Here is an 18,904-nt window from a genome sequence, read left to right on the forward strand (position 1 = left end):
TCACAAAGTTCAAGGGGGCCGAATACTTTCGCAAGGCACTGTAAGAATGCTGTTCATTGACTACAGCTCAGCATTCAACACCATAGTACCGTCCAAACTCATAATTAAGCTTGAGTCCCTGGGTCTTGACCCCTGTCCTGTGCAACTGGTTCCTAGACTTCCTGAAGGGCTGTTCCCAGGTGGTAGGAAACAACATCTACATTCCGCTGATCCTCAACACTGGGGTCCCACAAGGGTGCGTTCTCAGCCCCCTCCTGTACTCACTGTTCACCCACAACTGCGTGAACATGCACGACTCCAACTCAATCATCAAGTTTGCAGACGACAGAACAGTGGTAGATCTTGATTACCAACAACGACGAGACAGCCTACAGGGAGGAGGTGAGGGCCCTCGGAGTGTGGTGTCAGGAAAATAACCTCACACTCAACGTCAGCAAAACAAAAGAGATTATCTTGGACTTCAGGAAACAGCAGAGGGAGCACCCCCCCTATCCACATCGATGGGACAGCAGTGGAAAAGGTGGAAAGTTTTAAGTTCCTCGCACACAGACAGTGTGGTGAAGAAGGTGCAACGGAGCCTCTTCAACCTCAGGAGGCTGAAAAAATGTGTCTTGTCACCGAAAACCCTCACTAACTTTTACAGGTGCACAATCGAGAGCATCCTGTCAGGCTGTATCACCGCCTGGTAAGGCACCTTCACCGCCCACAAAGGCAGGGCTCACCTTAGGGTGGTGCGGTCTGAACAACGCATTACCGGGGCGAACTACCTGCCCTCCAGGACATCTACAACACCCGATGTCACAGGAAGGCAAAAAAGATCATCAAGGACAATAACCACCCGAGCCACTGCTTGTTCACCCTGCTCCCATCCAGAAGGCGAGGTCAGTACAGATGCATCAAAGCTGGGACAGAGAGATTGAAAACAGCTTCTATCTCAAGGCCATCAGATTGTTAATTAAACAGCCACCACTAGCACAGGAAGCAGCTGCCAACCTACAGAGTTGATATCATTGGCCATTTTAATAAATGGAACACTAGACACTTTAATAATGCCACTATGAGAATGTTTACATATCTCACAATACTTATCTCACTGCATCGCAGTGCTAGCTGTGCCACCAGAGACTCTGGGTTCTCGCACAGGCTCTGTCACAGCCGGCCGCGACCGGGAGGTCCGTGGGGCGACGCACAATTGGCCTAGCATCGTCCGGGTTAGGGAGGGTTTGGCTGGTAGGAATATCCTTGTCTCATTGCGCACCAGCGACTCCTGTGGCGGTCCTTGCGCAGTGCGCGCTAACCAAGGTAGCCAGTATACTGTATACTGTATACTACACTATCTATTATTTACTATCTATTGCATCTTAGTCGCTCTGTCACTGCTCATCCATATATTTTATATTTATATATTCTTATCCCATTATTTTACTACATTGTGTTTATTTATTTTGTTGTGGAATTTGTTAGATATTAGGTTTGTTGTGGAATTGTTAGATATTACCTGTTAGGTACTACTGTACTGAGGAATCTAGAAGCATAAGCATTTCGCTATACTCGCAATAACATCTGCTTCTTGTGAATAGCAAACTCACATTTTGTGAGTATTTTTTATAGGGCAGGGCAGCTCTAACCAACATCTTCAATCTGGTCTCATTGATTGGACTCCAGGTTAGCTGACTCCTGACTGCAATTAGATTTTGGAGAAGTCATTAGCCAATGGGTTCACATACTTTATCCAACCTGCACTGTGAATGTTAAAATGATGCATTCAATATAGGCAAGATAAATAAACTCAGCAAAAAAAGAAACGTCATCTCACTGTCAACTGTGTTTATTTTTAGCAAACTTAATTAACATGCACTGCATCGCAGTGCTAGCTGTGCGACCAGAGACTCTGGGTTCGCGCACAGGCTCTGTCACAGCCGGCCGCGACCGGGAGGTCCGTGGGGCGACGCACAATTGGCCTAGCATCGTCCGGGTTAGGGAGGGTTTGGCTGGTAGGGATATCCTTGTCTCATCGCGCACCAGCGACTCCTGTGGCGGGCCTTGCGCAGTGCGCGCTAACCAAGGTAGCCAGGTGCACGGTGTTTCCTCCGACACATTGGTGCGGATGGCTTCCAGGTTGGAGGCGAGCTGTGTTAAGAAGCAGTGCGGCTTGGTTGGGTTGTGTTTCGGAGGACGCATGGCTTTCGACCTCCGTCTCTCCCGAGACGAAAAATGTAAAAAACTTAATTAACATGTGTAAATATTTGTATGAACATAACAAGATTCAACAACTGAGACATAAACTGAACAAGTTCCACAGACATGTGACTAACAGAAATGGAATAATGTGTCCCTGAACAAAGGGGGGTCAAAATCAAAAGTAACAGTCAGTATCTGGTGTGGCCACCAGCTGCATTAAGTACTGCAGTGTATCTCCTCCTCATGGAAGGCTCCAGATTTGCCAGTTCTTGCTGTGAGATGTTACCCCACTCTTAAACCAAGGCACGCACCTGCAAGTTCCCGGACATTTCTGGGAGTAATGGCCCTAGCCCTCACCCTCCGATCCAACAGGTCCTAGACGTGCTCAATGGGATTGAAATCCGGGCTCTTCGCTGGCCATGGCAGAACATTGACATTCCTGTCTTGCAGGAAATCACACACAGAATGAGCAGTATGGCTGGTGGCATCAGAATGAGCCTGCAGGAAGGGTACCACATGAGGGAGGAGGATGTCTTCCCTGTAACGATCAGCGTTGAGATTGCCTACAATGACAACAAGCTCAGTCCGATGATGCTGTGACACACCGCCCCAGACTATGACGGACTCTCCACCTCCAAATTTATCCTGCTCCAGAGTACAGGCCTCGGTGTAATGCTCATTCCTTCGACGATAAACGCAAATCCGACCATCATCCATGGTAAGACAAAACCACGACTCGTCAGTGAAGAGCACTTTTTGCAAGTCCTGTCTGGTCCAGCGATGGTGGGTTTGTGCCCATAGGCGTCGTTGTTGCCGTTGATGTCTGGTGAGGACCTGCCTTACATCAGGCCTACAAGCCCTCAGTCTAGCCTCTCTCAGCCGATTGTGCGTTCCTGGTGTAACTCGGGCAGATGTTGTTGCCATCCTGTACTTGTTCCGCAGGTGTGATGTTCGGATGTACCAATCCTGTGCAGGTGTTGTTACACATAGTCTGCCACTGCGAGGACGACCAGCTCTCCGTCCTGTCTCCCTGTAGCGCTGTCTTAGGCATCTCACAGTACGGACATTGCAATTTATTGCCCTGGCCACATTTGCAGTCTTCATGCCTCCTTGCATCATGCCTAAGGCACATTCACGCAGATGAGCAGGGACCCTGGACATCTTTCTTTTGGTGTTATTTGAGTCAGTAGAAAGGCCTCTTTAGTGTCCTAAGTTTTCACAACTGTGACCTTAATTGCCTACCGTCTGTAAGCTGTTAGTGTCTTAACGATCATGTAAGCTGTTAGTGTCTTACCGATCATTCCATAGGTGCATGTTCATTAATTGTTTATGGTTCATTGAACAAGCATGGAAAACGGTGTTTAAACCCTTTACAATGAAGAGCTGTGAAGTTATTTGGATTTTTACATAAGTATTCTCACCCCTGAGTCAATACTTTGGTGAAGAAGCACCTTTGGCAGTGATTACAGCTGTGGGTGTTTCTGGGTAAATCTCTAAGAGCTTTCCGTACTTGGATTGTGCAACATTTGCCCGTTATTCTTTTAAATATTCTTCAAGCAATGTCAAATTGGTTGATGATCCTCGCCATGCAACCATTTTCGGTTTTGCCATAGAATTCCAAGTAGATTTAAGTCAAAACTGGAACTCGGCCACTCAGGAGCATTAACTGTCTTCTTGGTAAGGTACTCCAGTGTAGATTTGGGCTTGTGTTTTAGGTTATTGTCCTGCTGAAAGGTGAATTCATCTCCCAGTGTCTGGTGGAAACCAGACTGAACCAGGATTACCTCTAGGATTTTGCCTGTGATAAACTCCATTGCGATTCTTTTTTATCCTGAAAAACTCCCCAGCCTTACCGACTAAAAGCATACCCATAACATGATGCAGTCACCACTATGCTTGAAAATATGGAGAGTGGTACTCAGTCATTTGTTGTATTGGATACAGTATGACCCAAACATAACACTTTGTATTCATGACTAAAAGTTCATTGCTTTGCCACATTCTATTCAGTATTACTTTAGTGCCTTGTTACAAACAGGATGCATGTTTTGGAATATTTTTTATTCTGTACAAGCTTCCTTCTTTTCCCTCTGTCAATTAGGTTAGTATTGTGGTGTAACTACAATGTCGTTGATCCATCCTAATTTTTCTCCTATCACAGCCATTAAACTCTGTTTTAAAGTCACCTCATGGTCAAGAGTGTGCAAAGCTGCCATCAAGGCAAAGAGTAGCTATTTTAAAGAATCTCAAATATAAAATAGATTTTGATTTGTTAACAAGTTTTTGGTTACTACGTGATTCCATATGTGTTATTTCAAAGTTGAGATGTCTTCACTATTATTCTACAATGTGGAAAATGTAACGGATTCCCCCGGCACTGTCTTTCACCAGCTCTGCTCCGGGGTCTATGTCACCGGCCTTCAGGGCGTCACTGAACTGGATCATTACCAGCAACCCCGGACTGCCTTGTCTCATTACGCACACCTGGTTCCCATTCCCTCTGATTACTATGTTTATATATGTGCCCTCTGTTCCCCGTTGTTCTTGTAGATTATTGTTCCATGTCCGTTGGTCTTGTGAGTACGTGTGTGCTGTTGTATCGGCTTTCGTGTTTGTGTGCACTTGTTATTTTTGGGTCTCGTCCTGTGTATTTATTAGACAGTTATACCTCGCTCTTTGTTTGGGTTACAGCCCTGTGTTTTTATATATATATATATCAAATCAAATCAAATCAAATCATATTTTATTTGTCACATACACATGGTTAGCAGATGTTAATGCGAGTGTAGCGAAATGCTTGTGCTTCTAGTTCCGACAATGCAGTAATAACCAACAAGTAATCTAGCTAACAATTCCAAAACTACTACCTTATAGACACAAGTGTAAGGGGATAAAGAATATGTACATAAAGATATATGAATGAGTGATGGTACAGAGCGGCATAGGCAAGATACAGTAGATGGTATTGAGTGCAGTATATACATATGAGATGAGTATGTAAACAAAGTGGCATAGTTAAAGTGGCTAGTGATACATGTATTACGTAAAGACGCAGTAGATGACATAGAGTACAGTATATACATATACATATGAGATGAATAATGTAGGGTATGTAGACATTATATTAGGTAGCATTGTTTAAAGTGGCTAGTGATATATTTTACATCATTTCCCATCAATTCCCATTATTAAAGTGGCTGGAGTTGAGTCAGTGTGTTGGCAGCAGCCACTCAATGTTAGTGGTGGCTGTTTAACAGTCTGATGGCCTTGAGATAGAAGCTGTTAGCTGTTTTTCAGTCTCTCGGTCCCAGCTTTGATGCACCTGTACAGACCTCGCCTTCTGGATGATAGCGGGGTGAACAGGCAGTGGCTCGGGTGGTTGTTGTCCTTGATGATCTTTATGGCCTTCCTGTGACATCGGGTGGTGTAGGTGTCCTGGAGGGCAGGTAGTTTGCCCCCAGTGATGCGTTGTGCAGACCTCACTACCCTTTGGAGAGCCTTACGGTTGTGGGCGGAGCAGTTGCCGTACCAGGCGGTGATACAGCCCGACAGGATGCTCTCGATTGTGCATCTGTAGAAGTTTGTGAGTGCTTTTGGTGACAAGCCGAATTTCTTCAGCCTCCTGAGGTTGAAGAGGCGCTGCTGCGCCTTCTTCATGATGCTGTCTGTGTGGGTGGACCAATTCAGTTTGTCTGTGATGTGTACGCCGAGGAACTTAAAACTTACTACCCTCTCCACTACTGTTCCATCGATGTGGATAGGGGGGTGTTCCCTCTGCTGTTTCCTGAAGTCCACAATCATCTCCTTAGTTTTGTTGACGTTGAGTGTGAGGTTATTTTCCTGACACCACACTCCGAGGGCCCTCACCTCCTCCCTGTAGGCCGTCTCGTCGTTGTTGGTAATCAAGCCTACCACTGTTGTGTCGTCCGCAAACTTGATGATTGAGTTGGAGGCGTGCGTGTCCACGCAGTCGTGGGTGAACAGGGAGTACCGGAGAGGGCTCAGAACGCACTCTTGTGGGGCCCCAGTGTTGAGGATCAGCGGGGTGGAAATGTTGTTGCCTACCCTCACCACCTGGGGGTGGCCCGTCAGGAAGTCCAGTACCCAGTTGCACAGGGCGGGGTCGAGACCCAGGGTCTCGAGCTTGATGACGAGCTTGGAGGGCACCATGGTGTTAAATGCCAAGCTGTAGTCGATGAACAGCATTCTCACATAGGTATTCCTCTTGTCCAGATGGGTTAGGGCAGTGTGCAATGTGGTTGAGATTGCATCGTCTGTGGACCTATTTGGGCGGTAAGCAAATTGGAGTGGGTCTAGGGTGTCAGGTAGGGTGGAGGTGATATGGTCCTTGACTAGTCTCTCAAAGCACTTCATGATGACGGAAGTGAGTGCTACGGGGCTTGGAGTGTGGAATCAGATTGGTCGGACCAGCGTTGAACAGACCTCAGCGCGGGAGCTTCTTGTTTTAGTTTCTGTCTGTAGGCAGGGATCAACAAAATGGAGTCGTGGTCAGCTTTTCCGAAAGGAGAGCGGGGCAGGGCCTTATATCCGTCGCGGAAGTTAGAATAGCAATGATCCAAGGTTTTTCCAGCCCTGGTTGCGCAATCGATATATATATTCACACACGTGTTTGCTTTGGACTTCGTCCCCGTCATGTCCATGACTTACAATATTTTGGGTAGAGAAATTTAAACTATTTTGTGTTCTTGCTCCTGTCTCCTATCATTATACATGACAGAAAATAGTTTAGAGAATAAGAAACCCTGGAATGAGTAGGAGTGTCAACTTTTGACTAGTACTGTATATAAACATGATTTTAATAGCAGGACACTGTAAAGTCCATTATTCCTCTCAAGAGTATGAATTGGGCTGTTTAAGGTTTGAATCCTAAGCAATTGTCACGTCCTGACCTTAGTTCCTTTTTTATGTCTCTGTTTTAGTTTGGTCAGGGCGTGAGTTAGGGTGGGCTTCTAGGTTGTGTAGTCTAGGTTTTGTATTTCTGTGTTTGGCCTGGTATGGTTCCCAATCAGAGGCAGCTGTCGCTCGTTGTGTCTGATTGAGAACCATACTTAGGCAGCCTGTTTTCCCACTATGGGTTGTGGGTAGTTTTCCGTTTCTGTGTTTGCACCATACGGGAATGTTTCGATTTCTATTTCTTTCCTGCACTTTGTTCTTTTGGTATTTTCTTGTGTTCTGAGTTATTAAAGGTGTCATGGACACGTACCATGCTGCATTTTGGTCCGATCCTCCTTATTCCTCATCAGAATAGGAAGACGTTCGTTACAGCAACCAGCATACACATTGTTTGTTGAAGTACAATATACCAACGTAACTACTGCAGTATGTCAAAGCTGTGTGCTGGAAAACCTTGGTAGCGCATGGGGGGAGTAGGCATTGTGGTGCGCATAATTCCCAAAACCATTGTTATTAAACTTACACTTGAAAACACTCATTATTTACCTATTGCCTCAGACAACTCATAGACCAGCTGGGTCGTTTGATGCTTTTTTGCCTTTCGTCACTTTATACACAGATCATCTCTGCAAAACAAAATCGAGATGTTTCCGTTGTGACTGCCAATAATTTCATGGGCTCCCGAGTGGCGGAGCAGTCTAAGACACTGCATTTCAGTGCTAGAGGTATCACTACAGACCCTGGCTTGATTCCAGGCTGTACCACAACCGGCTATGAACAGGAGTCCCATAGGGCGGCGTACAATTGGCCCAACGTTGTTAGGGTTTGGTGGGGGAGTTCGGCATTGTAAATAAGAATTTGTTCTTAACTCACTTGCCTAGTTAAACAAAGGTTCAAAAATTAAGTTGACCAGTGTCTTTGCAATTGTAATAAACAAGCAAAGGGTAAAAATATGCTTTAAATAAAAACCAAGATGACTGCATACGCCTATATATTTAAATTATATTCAATCAAGTTCTACTCGCTAATATATACAGTTAAAGTCGGAAGTTCACATACACTTAGGTTGGCATCAATACAACTCATTTTTCAACCACTCTACAAATTTCTTGTTAACAAACTAGTTTTGGCAAGTCGGATAGGACATCTACTTTGTGCATGACACAAGTCATTTTTCCAACAATTGTTTACAGACAGATTATTTCACTTAAAATTCACTGTATCACAATTCCAGTGGATCAGAAGTTTACATACACTAAGTTGACTGTGCCTTTAAAAAGCATGGAAAATTCCAGAAAATTATGTCATGGCTTTAGAAGCTTCTGATAGGCTAATTGACATAATTTGAGTCAATTGGAGGTGGACCTGTGGATCTATTTCAATGCATACTTTCAAACTCAGTGCCTCTTTGGGAAAATCATGGGAAAATGAAAATAAATCAGCCAAGACCTCAGAAAAACAATTGTAGACCACAAGTCTGGTTCATCCTTGGGAGCAATTTCCAAATGCCTGAAGGTACCACGTTCATCTGTACAAACAATAGTAGGCAAGTATAAACACCACGGGATCATGCAGCCGTCATACCACTCAGGAAGGAGATGTTCTGTCTCCTAGAGATGAATGTACTTTGGTGCGAAAAGTGCAAATCAATCCCAGAACAACAGCAAAGGTCCTTGAGAAGATGCTGGAGGAAGCAGGTACAAAAGTATCTATATCCACAGTAAAACGAGTCCTATATTGACAGAACCTGAAAGGCCGCTCAGCAAAGAAGAAGCGACTGCTCCAAAACATCATAAAAAAGCCAGACTACAGTTTGCAACTGCACATGGACAAAGATCGTACCTTTGGAGAAATGTCCTCTGGTCTGATGAAACAAAAATATAACTATTTGGCCGTAATGACCATCGTTATGTTTGGAGGAAAAAGGGGGAGGCTTGCAAGACGTAGAACACTATCCAACCATGTAGCACAGGGGTGGCAGCATCATGTTGTGGGGGTGCTTTGGTGCAGGAGGGACTGGTGCACTTCACAAAATAGATGGCATCAAAAGGAAGGAAAATTGTGTATATATTGAAGCAACATCTGAAAACATCAGCCAGACACTTAAAGCTTGGTCGCAAATGGGTCTTCCAAATGGACAATGATCCCAAGCATACTTCCAAAGTTGTGGCAAAACGGCTTAAGGACAACAAAGTCAATGTATTGGAGTGGCCATCACAAAGCCCTGACCTTAATCCTATAGATAATTTGTGGGCAGAACTGAAAAAGCGTGTGCGAGCAAGGAGGCCTACAAACCTGACTCAGTTACACCAGCTCTGTCAGGAGGAATGGGTAAAGATTCACCTAACTTATTGTGGGAAGCTTGTGGAAGTTAACCCAAAACGTTTGACCCAAGTTAAACAATTTAAAGGCAATGCTACCAAATACTAATTGAGTGTATGTAAACTTCTGACCCACTGGGAATGTGATGAAACAAATAAAATCTGAATTAAATAATTCTCTCTGCTATTATTCTGACCTAAAACAGTGATTTTTTTTACTAGGATTAAATCAGGAATTGTGAAAAACTGAGTTTAAATGTACTTGGCTAAGGTGGATGTAAACTTCCAACTTCAACTGTGTGTGTGTGTGTGTGTGTGTGTGTGTGTGTGTGTGTGTATGTATATACACTGCTCCAAAAAATAAAGGGAACACTTAAACAACACAATGTAACTCCAAGTCAATCACACTTATGTTAAATCAAACTGTCCACTTAGGAAGCAACACTGATTGACAATAAATGTCACATGCTGTTGTGCAAATGGAATAGACAACAGGTGGAAATTATAGGCAATTAGCAAGACACCCCCAATAAAGGAGTGGTTCTGCAGGTGATAACCACAGACCACTTCTCAGTTCCTATGCTTCCTGGCTGATGTTTTTGGTCACTTTTGAATGCTGGCGGTGCTTTCACTCTAGTGGTAGCATGAGTCAACAACCCACACAAGTGGCTCAGGTAGTGCAGCTCATCCAGGATGGCACATCAATGCGAGCTGTGGCAAGAAGATTTGCTGTGTCTGTCAGCGTAGTGTCCAGAGCATGGAGGCGCTACCAGGAGACAGGCCAGTACATCAGGAGACGTGGAGGAGGCCGCAGGAGGGCAACAACCCAGCAGCAGGACCGCTACCTCCGCCTTTGTGCAAGGAGGAGCAGGAGGAGCCCTGCCAGAGCCCTGCAAAATGACCTCCAGCAGGCCACAAATGTGCATGTGTCTGCTCAAATGGTCAGAAACAGACTCCATGAGGGTGGTATGAGGGCCCAACGTCCACAGGTGGGGGTTGTGCTTACAGCCCAACACCGTGCAGGACGTTTGGCATTTGCCAGAGAACACCAAGATTGGCAAATTCGCCACTGGTGCCCTGTGCTCTTTACAGATGAAGGCAGGTTCACACTAAGCACATGTGACAGACGTGACAGTCTGGAGACGCCGTGGAGAACATCCGCCACCTCATCAGGAGCATGCCCAGGCGTTGTAGGGAGGTCATACAGGCATGTGGAGGCCACACACACTACTGAGCCTCATTTTGACTTGTTTTAAGGACATTACATCAAAGTTGGATCAGCCTGTAGTGTGGTTTTCCACTTTAATTTTGAGTGTGACTCCAAATCCAGACCTGATTGTGTTGAAAAATTGGATTTCCATTGATCATTTTTGTGTGATTTTGTTGTCAGCACATTCAACTATGTAAAGAAAAAAGTATTTAAGAAGAATATTTCATTCATTCAGATCTAGGATGTGTTATTTTAGTGTTCCCTTTATTTTTTTGAGCAGTGTGTATATATATATATATATATATATATATATATATATATATATATATATATATAAAAACTTTGAACAAATTCTTAATTAAAATGACAACCAAACACAAAAGATACTGGGCCAAATGTGCTCTGCCCTATGGGACTCTCAATCTCAGCCGTATGTGATTCAGCCTGGATTCGAACCAGTGACTGTAGCGTTGCCTCTTGCACTGAGATGCAGCGCCTTAGACCGCTGCGCCACTCACGAGCCACTCTCTGCGCCACTAGTATAGCTTACTGTCTGTAACTTTTGCCTCAATTCCATGTGTAGGTGTAACAACGTGCGCAATGATGTCCCTAATATTCGATTTAGTGCATAGGCTAAGCATTAGAATCAGCCGCCTCAATATTTGCAGCCATAGGTGATAATTTATGTCTAGGAACTGATCCGTCATCAGTATCTAATGTTGAGGAAAGCTTTGAATGGAGAACGCTGATCAGAGAGCAGCGCTGCCTTTCTTTCGATCCTTCAGTATTGACACATGCTCTAACCATGCACTTATTGAAAGTTATGTGGTGTTTTGGTTCTTCAGCCTTTATAGAAACGATGCGTCGTTAATACACTCGTAAGCTTAAATTCCATTGCCACAGGAAAACCGGGCCCTGGCTATTACTTCATAGACATGCCTATTTGCATTTATGCAAAACATATGGATTCTCCCTTTAAAGAGGGGAGGTGGTGAATATCAACAGCTGCTGGACATTAAGCACGATACCAGTTCCTATAAGTGACTCTGAAAGTATTGAATAAATTGGCTGAGTGAGCATTTGGAAATAATTAATACATCTGGGTGGAATATCACATGTTGTGCAGCAAGAGGCTGCATGTTCCTCAAACAGTGGTCGATGTGTGGAGTGAAATAACAGAGTAGCCTACTGGCAGGAAAGTTGCCCCTATTAGCTATTCAAGTGCATAAGGATTACATATATTTTTGTTCTGCCCATTTGATAATGGACCATTCTAAATCGAAACTCATTTGGCATATTAGTGAAGACAAGATTCAATTGAAAAAAGTCTGATGGGTCAAAATATGATCACTTGATGACAGAGCGTGTGCAGCCTGAGGCAACTAACAGAGCAAGCTTTCTTTTGCAGAAAAAGTACCCCATTTTCATAATTGAGTAAAAGTAAAGATACCTTGTAAGAAAATTACTCAAGAAAAAATGAAAGTCACCCAATAAAATACTACTTGAGTAAAAGTTTTAAATGTACTTAAGTATCAAAAGTAAAAGTATAAATAATTTTAAAAAATGTCTTATATTAAGCAAACCAGACGACCAGATGATCTTTAATTTTTTTTTTTTTTTTTTACGGATAGCCAGGGGCACAGTTCAATACTCAGACATAATTTACAAACAAAGCATTTGTGTTTAGTGAGTCTGCCAGATCAGAGGCAGTAGGGATGACCAGGGATGTTATCTTGATAAGTGCGTGAATTAGGCAATTGTCCTGGCCTGCTAAGCATTCAAAATGTAACGAGTACTTTTGGCTGTCAGGGAAAATGTAAGGAGTAAAAATAACATTATTTTCTTTAAGAATGTAGTGGAGGAAAAGTAAAAGTTGTCAAAAACATAAATAGTAAAGTAAAGAAAAGATACCCCAAAAAACTACTTAAGTATATTTACTTAAGTACTTTACACCACTGACATCATGCAGCCCATATATGGTTTGATTTCTAAGACATTCGAAGGTTTCTGTAATTCACAACTGAAGTTGAACAAGCCTACAGACTATGGCATGGTACATAGCCAGATAACATACAGTAGGCCAACTCATATCGCAATTGTAAATGAGAACTTGTTCTCAACTTGCCTACCTGGTTAAATAAAGGTAAAATAAATAAATTAAATAAATAAATAAATAAATAAATAAATATTCTGTTTTTCTGAAATACATTTTCTTCATATCACAACGTTTCTTTAGAGCTGCCTAAAATAAATCATGGATTTACTATGATGGTGTGTATTCAATTGATTTATTGACTTTTTAAAATGTAAACGTTGTGGTTTGTTTGCGGCTTGTATGTATGGAGATGCTAAAAGCTTCCTTTGCTTGAAGCATACTTCTCATCCGACTGATGTTAATTAGCTAATTGTAGCTCTTAGCCTGCTACTAGCTAGCTGCTGTTGAGAAGCAACCGAGTTGCTGGTCCTGGTTTTGGAACTCTGAAAATTGGCTGAAAATATGTTAACATCAGATATGCTACAAAAAGGTAGCTCATCGTTTGTTCTTAATGGACAGAAATGAGCCCATGTGAGCAATAAACTATACTTTTTATAAAAACTTTTGCACCAACAAACTTGGTCACTTTATGGATGCTATAGTCTCGTTTTAATATGACGTCTAGAATGTGAGCTAGGTACAGTAGGTGCAGAATGAAATGAACATTGAGCTTCAACCAATGCCATACTATATATAGCCACGCCTATAATTAGGCAATAAGGCCAGAGGGGGTGTGGTATATGGCCAATAGTTTACATAGCTCATATGCAACTTCAAGCAGCTTAAATATGAAGTCCCTTTGATGTCTCTCTTGCATATGGCCAATATACCACGGCTAAGAGCTGTTCTTAGGCACGACGCAGCACGGCGCACTAGGACACAGCCCTTAACCGTGGTATATTGGCCATATTTCACAAAACCCTGAGGTGCCTTATTGCTATTATAAACTGGTTACCAACGTAATTAGAGTAGTAAAAATAAATGTTTCAGCCAATCAGCATTCAGGGCTTGAACCACACAGTTTATAATATATATTTATATTCCGGACTCTGAAATGGCTCGTTCTGATATTTCTTAATTTATTTTTGGATTATGTGTGTATTGTTTTGGTATTACGGCACTTTAAGAGCTAGAAACACAAGCATTTCGCTGCACCTGCGAAAACATCTGCAAATCTGTATACGCATCCAATAAACGTTGATTTGATTTGCCCTGTCCTGGGAAAGTAGTTGGTGTGCTTTCAAACTAAATGTACTGTATTTATTCTTCACAGTGTAATCATACGTCTTCCCATGGGAACCGAGTCTCCCCGCAGTATATTGGAGCCTTGGAGTTACTAAAGACGTTTCTCCCGGGGCATCACACTCATTGTAACATGGAAACTGGAGCAAGAATGAGCATGTATAAACTGTCATTGATTCTCTGTCCATTATATCACATTTCAGGTAAGTATGTGGCATTACAACTGCTAAGCTTCAAAGAACTCATGTAGGTTCATGCTGAAGGCAATAAGACGGGCTAAAGCTTTGAGGCGTGAAGCAATTGTCTATTTTCTTTTTCCAATGAAATGTGTATAAAGAGTTCAAGTACAGGTAGTGTGCAGTAAGCTGTCCTTAGAATCATACAAATGAAAAGTATGAAGGGGAGATTATTGATATAGATAGGTGAACAAATCCTGAATTGATAAACACATAAATATGTATGAGGCTAATAAACATTTTGTTATCATTTTTTGCTTTATTACAAATGTGAAGTTATACAAATATTGCTTTTAACACATAGTACTGATAGAAAAATATACTATACATACAAAGTATGTGGACACCCTTTCAAAGTGGATTAGTCTATTTCAACCACACCTGTTGCTGACAAGTGTATAAAATGGAGCACACAGCCATGCAATCTCCAAAGACAAACGTTGGCAGTAGAATGGCCTTACTGAAGAGCTCAGTGACTTTCAACGTGGCATCATAGAATGCTACCTTTCCAACAAGTCAGTTCGGGAAATTTCTGCCCTACTTGAGCTACCCCGGGCAACTTTAAGTGCTGTTATTGTGAAGTGGAAACATCTAGGAGCAAAAACGGCTCAGCAGTAAAGGGGTAGGCCACACAAGCTCACAGAATGCGAAGCACTCAGCGCTTAAAAATTGTCTGTTCTCGGTTACACCACTCACTACTGAGTTCCAAACTGCCTCTGGCACACAAGCCGAAGATCACCATGTGCAATGCTAAGCAGCTGGAGTGGTGTAAAGCTCACCACCATTGGACTGGAGCTTTGGAAACGCACTCTCTGGAGTGATGAATCACGCTTCATCATCTGGCAGTCCGACGGATGAATCTTGGTTTGGCGGATGCCAGGAAAACCCTACCTGTCCCAATGCATAGTGCCAACTGTAAAGTTTGGTGGAGGAGGAATAATGGTCTGGGGCTGTTATGGTTCGGGCTAGGCCCCTTAGTCCCAGTGAAGGGAAATCTTAACTTGACTGGCATACACAGAGCCCTGACCTCAACCCCATTGAACACCTTTGGGATGAATTGGAACATCGACTGTGAGGCAGGCCTAATCGCCCATCATCAATGCCGACCTCACATTTGTTCTTGTGGCTGAATGAAAGCAAGTCCCCGCAGCAAGGTTCCAACATAAAGTGGAAAGCCTTCTCAGGAGAGTGGAGGCTGTTGTAGCAGCAAAGGGCAGACCAACTCCATATTAATGCCATGATTTTGGAATGAGATGTTTGACTAGAGCAGGTGTCCACATACTTTTGGTCATGTAGTGTCTCAAGGTTTAACAAAATAGGAATTGTAGCTTTTCAATGCATTCTGCCCCACCCCCCACCAAAAATTGATTTCCATTCAAAATCTTATTTTCCCTAACCTCTAACCTGAACCCTAACCCTAACCCTAACCCTGAACCTACACCTAACCCCTAAGCTTACAATAGCCTTTGTCCTCATGGGGATGTGGGAAATGTCCCCATGAGGGAAAATGTTCCTTAATTGACTATCCTTGTGAGGACTTTTGGGGGATTTCCGGTATCCATGAGGATAGTGAATAACCCCCCCACTCCACCCCCCCGCTGCCGTGGCACATTACAAGCAGGCACGGTTAGTCACCTCATGCTAACAGCCGTCTAAACCATGGAATCTCAGGTATCCTCCCAAAAGCATGTAATATAAACTCATTAAGCCAAACTGTAATATAATGAGTAATATAATGATGAAGTTCACATTCTAGTTACAGGATGATATGACTGTCCTATTTTTGGAAATTGGCATACACTGGTTGAAAGATCCTCCAACGAAGCAACTGATCAACTACATCCCCTCATTCCCTGGAGTCTATGGATGAGAAAAGGCCATAATTAGATACTGGAAACTTGTCAAACATACATGAATTTACAAAATAATGTAGTTATAAGAGTGAGAGTAGTACCTTATCGACAACAGTCCTCAGATGCTGTACCCATTTGTGGCTGGGATTGGCACAAACAGTCTTCCCTTTCTTCAGTATGAACCTATGGATATTAGACACATTGTGGGAGATATACAGTATATATACATATATATAATTTTTTTCATTAGACTCTCATTGACAATATTGTTTTTTAGATTTACATTCTATGAGGAGAAAAAAAGGAAAACAAACAATTTCATATGTCTCTTTCAACAAGTCCTCTTGACACATGACTTGAGGACATTTTCCTACCAGTGTCACAATGATTGACTCTTATGCGTGGCTTTGTTTTTATCTGGACACTTAATTGTGCTAAAGGGCAGGCTGACAGAAGGTGAGGACATGTTGCAACACACTCACACAACGGCCTTGATGTTGCAGCCTCCATCTGTTTCCTGTATCCTGTAGCTTACAACATTCCTCTTGGTACTCTTCTTCAGGCCAGTAACATGCCTCAGGCAGCAGTTCTCATACGACCCTAACAACAAGCATGAGGAAGTGAAATGGTTACAATCTTCTCTATACTCTTATTGTGCTGACCCATGACATGCTGTCATGTAGGGATATTTCAGTAGCAAATGGTTTGAATTGTGCAATTGTAATAGCAACCTAGTGTAATGAGTAGTTTCTGTAATTTGAGAAAGAATTACGAGTTAAGGTATTGCAGATGTCTGCAAGAGAGACATCAAAGGGACTTCATGTTTAAGCTGCTTGAAGTTGCATATGAGCTATGTAAACTACCGTCAAAGTGTTGTGAAATCTGGTGCCAGGCCATTTGAGACAATGTTTTGAAAGGAGGGGGAGACAGACATATCCCAACACATCAGTCTAAAATTTTCCCATAAATAATTATCTACATTATTTTCTAGTGGCAAAATATTCCTCTTCTGGACAAAGTATGGACCATTGGAAGCTTGTAAAAAAAAAACTACGTAGAACAACTTTTCTCCATTCCAGAGGCACAAGGAGGTCTCCAGGCACAACAATGCATTAAGTGTACAAATGTGGAGTATAGGCTACTATGTACAGTATATTTATTTTCAACAAGAAGTAAATTACAAGAAGTACTGAGAATGAACCAAAACACATGAAAGGCTTGCTTTACACCATTACACCAATTTCAGTGAACTTCACAATAATGAATCTACAGAATATGAATACCGTTCCTTAGATTGTTTAATGGTGCCTACCTTGAGCCAGAGTGAGATACATGCATGTCAGGAGCAGGAGAAAGAACAGAGCCTGGAACCTCATGGTGTCACTGCTGCTGTGGGGTCCGCTACAAGAACAGGACAGAATGTAAAGCAAGGGAAGCTTCCTCTTTTTAATACCTCCTCCACATCATCAACGTGATGTTTGTATTGAGACCACCCTGTCTATAATACCAGTATGTTCCCATTCTAGACCCCAATACTAGACCCCCACACTGACCCCTTGATTACAAACACGTCCTTCTTGGTAACAGTCAACCAGATCCAGATGTCTTCAGCTGTTTTCTCCAGCTATCATTTGTTTGGCTGAAACTCTGACCATGTTCTAATAAATCAACAACCAATCAGATAAAGCCAAACTCCGTCTCTCGAGCCAGCTGTATAAACTTGTGTCTTTTATTAGTTAGAAATGCAAAAGTACAGAATGTTTACAGCATTAATCCGAAAGCTAGTGAAGTATGAATTCAGCATTAGGCAAGGATATAAACATGCAAAAGGTCAACATATAAACAGTCCTGACAACCTCTCAACACAAAAGCCTACACCCACCAACAATGCAGAACATGCTGCAAATAAGCTCCTAAAAACTTACATAGTCTCTCAGAAGAAATGTCCTCGTTGAGTTCCCTTGGCTGTTTTATAGCTGCTATATAATACCTTCACCTCTCTACCAACCCTGTTACCTCAATCAGCCACACCTCCTCTGGCATGACAACCACGGTATGTTTTACAATTGCTGGGAAGAGGTACAATTTGAACAAGATTCACAATTGAATGCCACTGAACAGTTTTTCTTCGCTCAGTCCAGTGAAAAGATGAGTGACAAACTGTGGAACTGTTCCCTTCTCAGGAGGGCTTACATAGGGCCCCTCCTTCCTATTAGAGAATGATCTGAGGTTCAGGGAGCCAGGCCAGCACTCAGTATACATGTTCAGAACTTGTTTTAGTCATTTAACCAACTGTTAAAATCAACTACATCCTTTGAACCAAGAAAATGCGGACCACACACAGACTCCTCCTTAAATATATTTTGTACAACAGCAATGAAAGCACTGTCTGGAAATCCACTGTCTGCAATTGATTGAATACCAGCCTGTGTGTTTATGTAAGATCCGATGCCTGATCTTTATCCAAGCAATTATGTCAAAAGTAGCTTCCGCTGTTGAAGCGACATTGAATCACAAGTTCATTACAAGCTAATAGGAAGCATTGAATTGCAATCAAATATTGTCTAATATTACATAACAATACATGTGGGCTGAGGCAAGAAACTTGTATCTATGTCTCGGGTGGCAGTTTTTCTTTCTGTTGATGCACATTAATAAAACATTGCTTAGGGACTTGAATAAAGTTCTGAAATGCAATTGTCCCATCAGTATGGATTTAAATCATTGCACCTGTTTCCTTTTGAGACCGTCTTACTTGTAAAAAAAAATATATTGATAAGACAAGCCACAATGTGATGTCCCACAGTCAAATGACCACTGGCAAAATACTTGTAACTCCTTTTCGCAAAGTGTTATTGAGACACAATAGAATGTAAATATCTTCTGTTCAATTTGAAAATATGACTTCCTGC

The 18,904-nt window shown here is 42.5% G+C and overlaps 1 protein-coding gene across 4 annotated transcripts; it reads right to left on the reverse strand.

The window, feature by feature from the left end:
• Positions 1–14,378: 14,378 nt before the first annotated feature.
• Positions 14,379–18,541, reverse strand: LOC110524219 (C-C motif chemokine 25). Of its 4 annotated transcripts, none has more exons than XM_021603670.3 (5): positions 17,918–18,541; positions 17,305–17,393; positions 16,475–16,592; positions 16,094–16,175; positions 14,379–15,999 (listed from the first exon to the last, which is right to left on the reverse strand). In XM_021603670.3, the coding sequence occupies exons 2-5, from the start codon at positions 17,366–17,368 to the stop codon at positions 15,976–15,978; spliced, it is 288 nt and encodes a 95-aa protein (XP_021459345.1). In that variant the 5' UTR covers positions 17,369–17,393; positions 17,918–18,541; the 3' UTR covers positions 14,379–15,975. The 4 variants fall into 4 exon arrangements, with proteins under 4 accessions (XP_021459345.1, XP_021459347.1, XP_090091583.1 ...); XM_021603672.3 differs by having other exon boundaries at positions 17,546–17,939; XM_090235457.1 differs by lacking the exon at positions 17,918–18,541 and having other exon boundaries at positions 17,305–17,413.
• Positions 18,542–18,904: the final 363 nt, after the last annotated feature.

This window comes from Oncorhynchus mykiss, chromosome 5 (genome assembly GCF_057628025.1).
Source record: "Oncorhynchus mykiss isolate SJ-2025 chromosome 5, ASM5762802v1, whole genome shotgun sequence".
Lineage (NCBI taxonomy): Eukaryota > Metazoa > Chordata > Actinopteri > Salmoniformes > Salmonidae > Oncorhynchus > Oncorhynchus mykiss.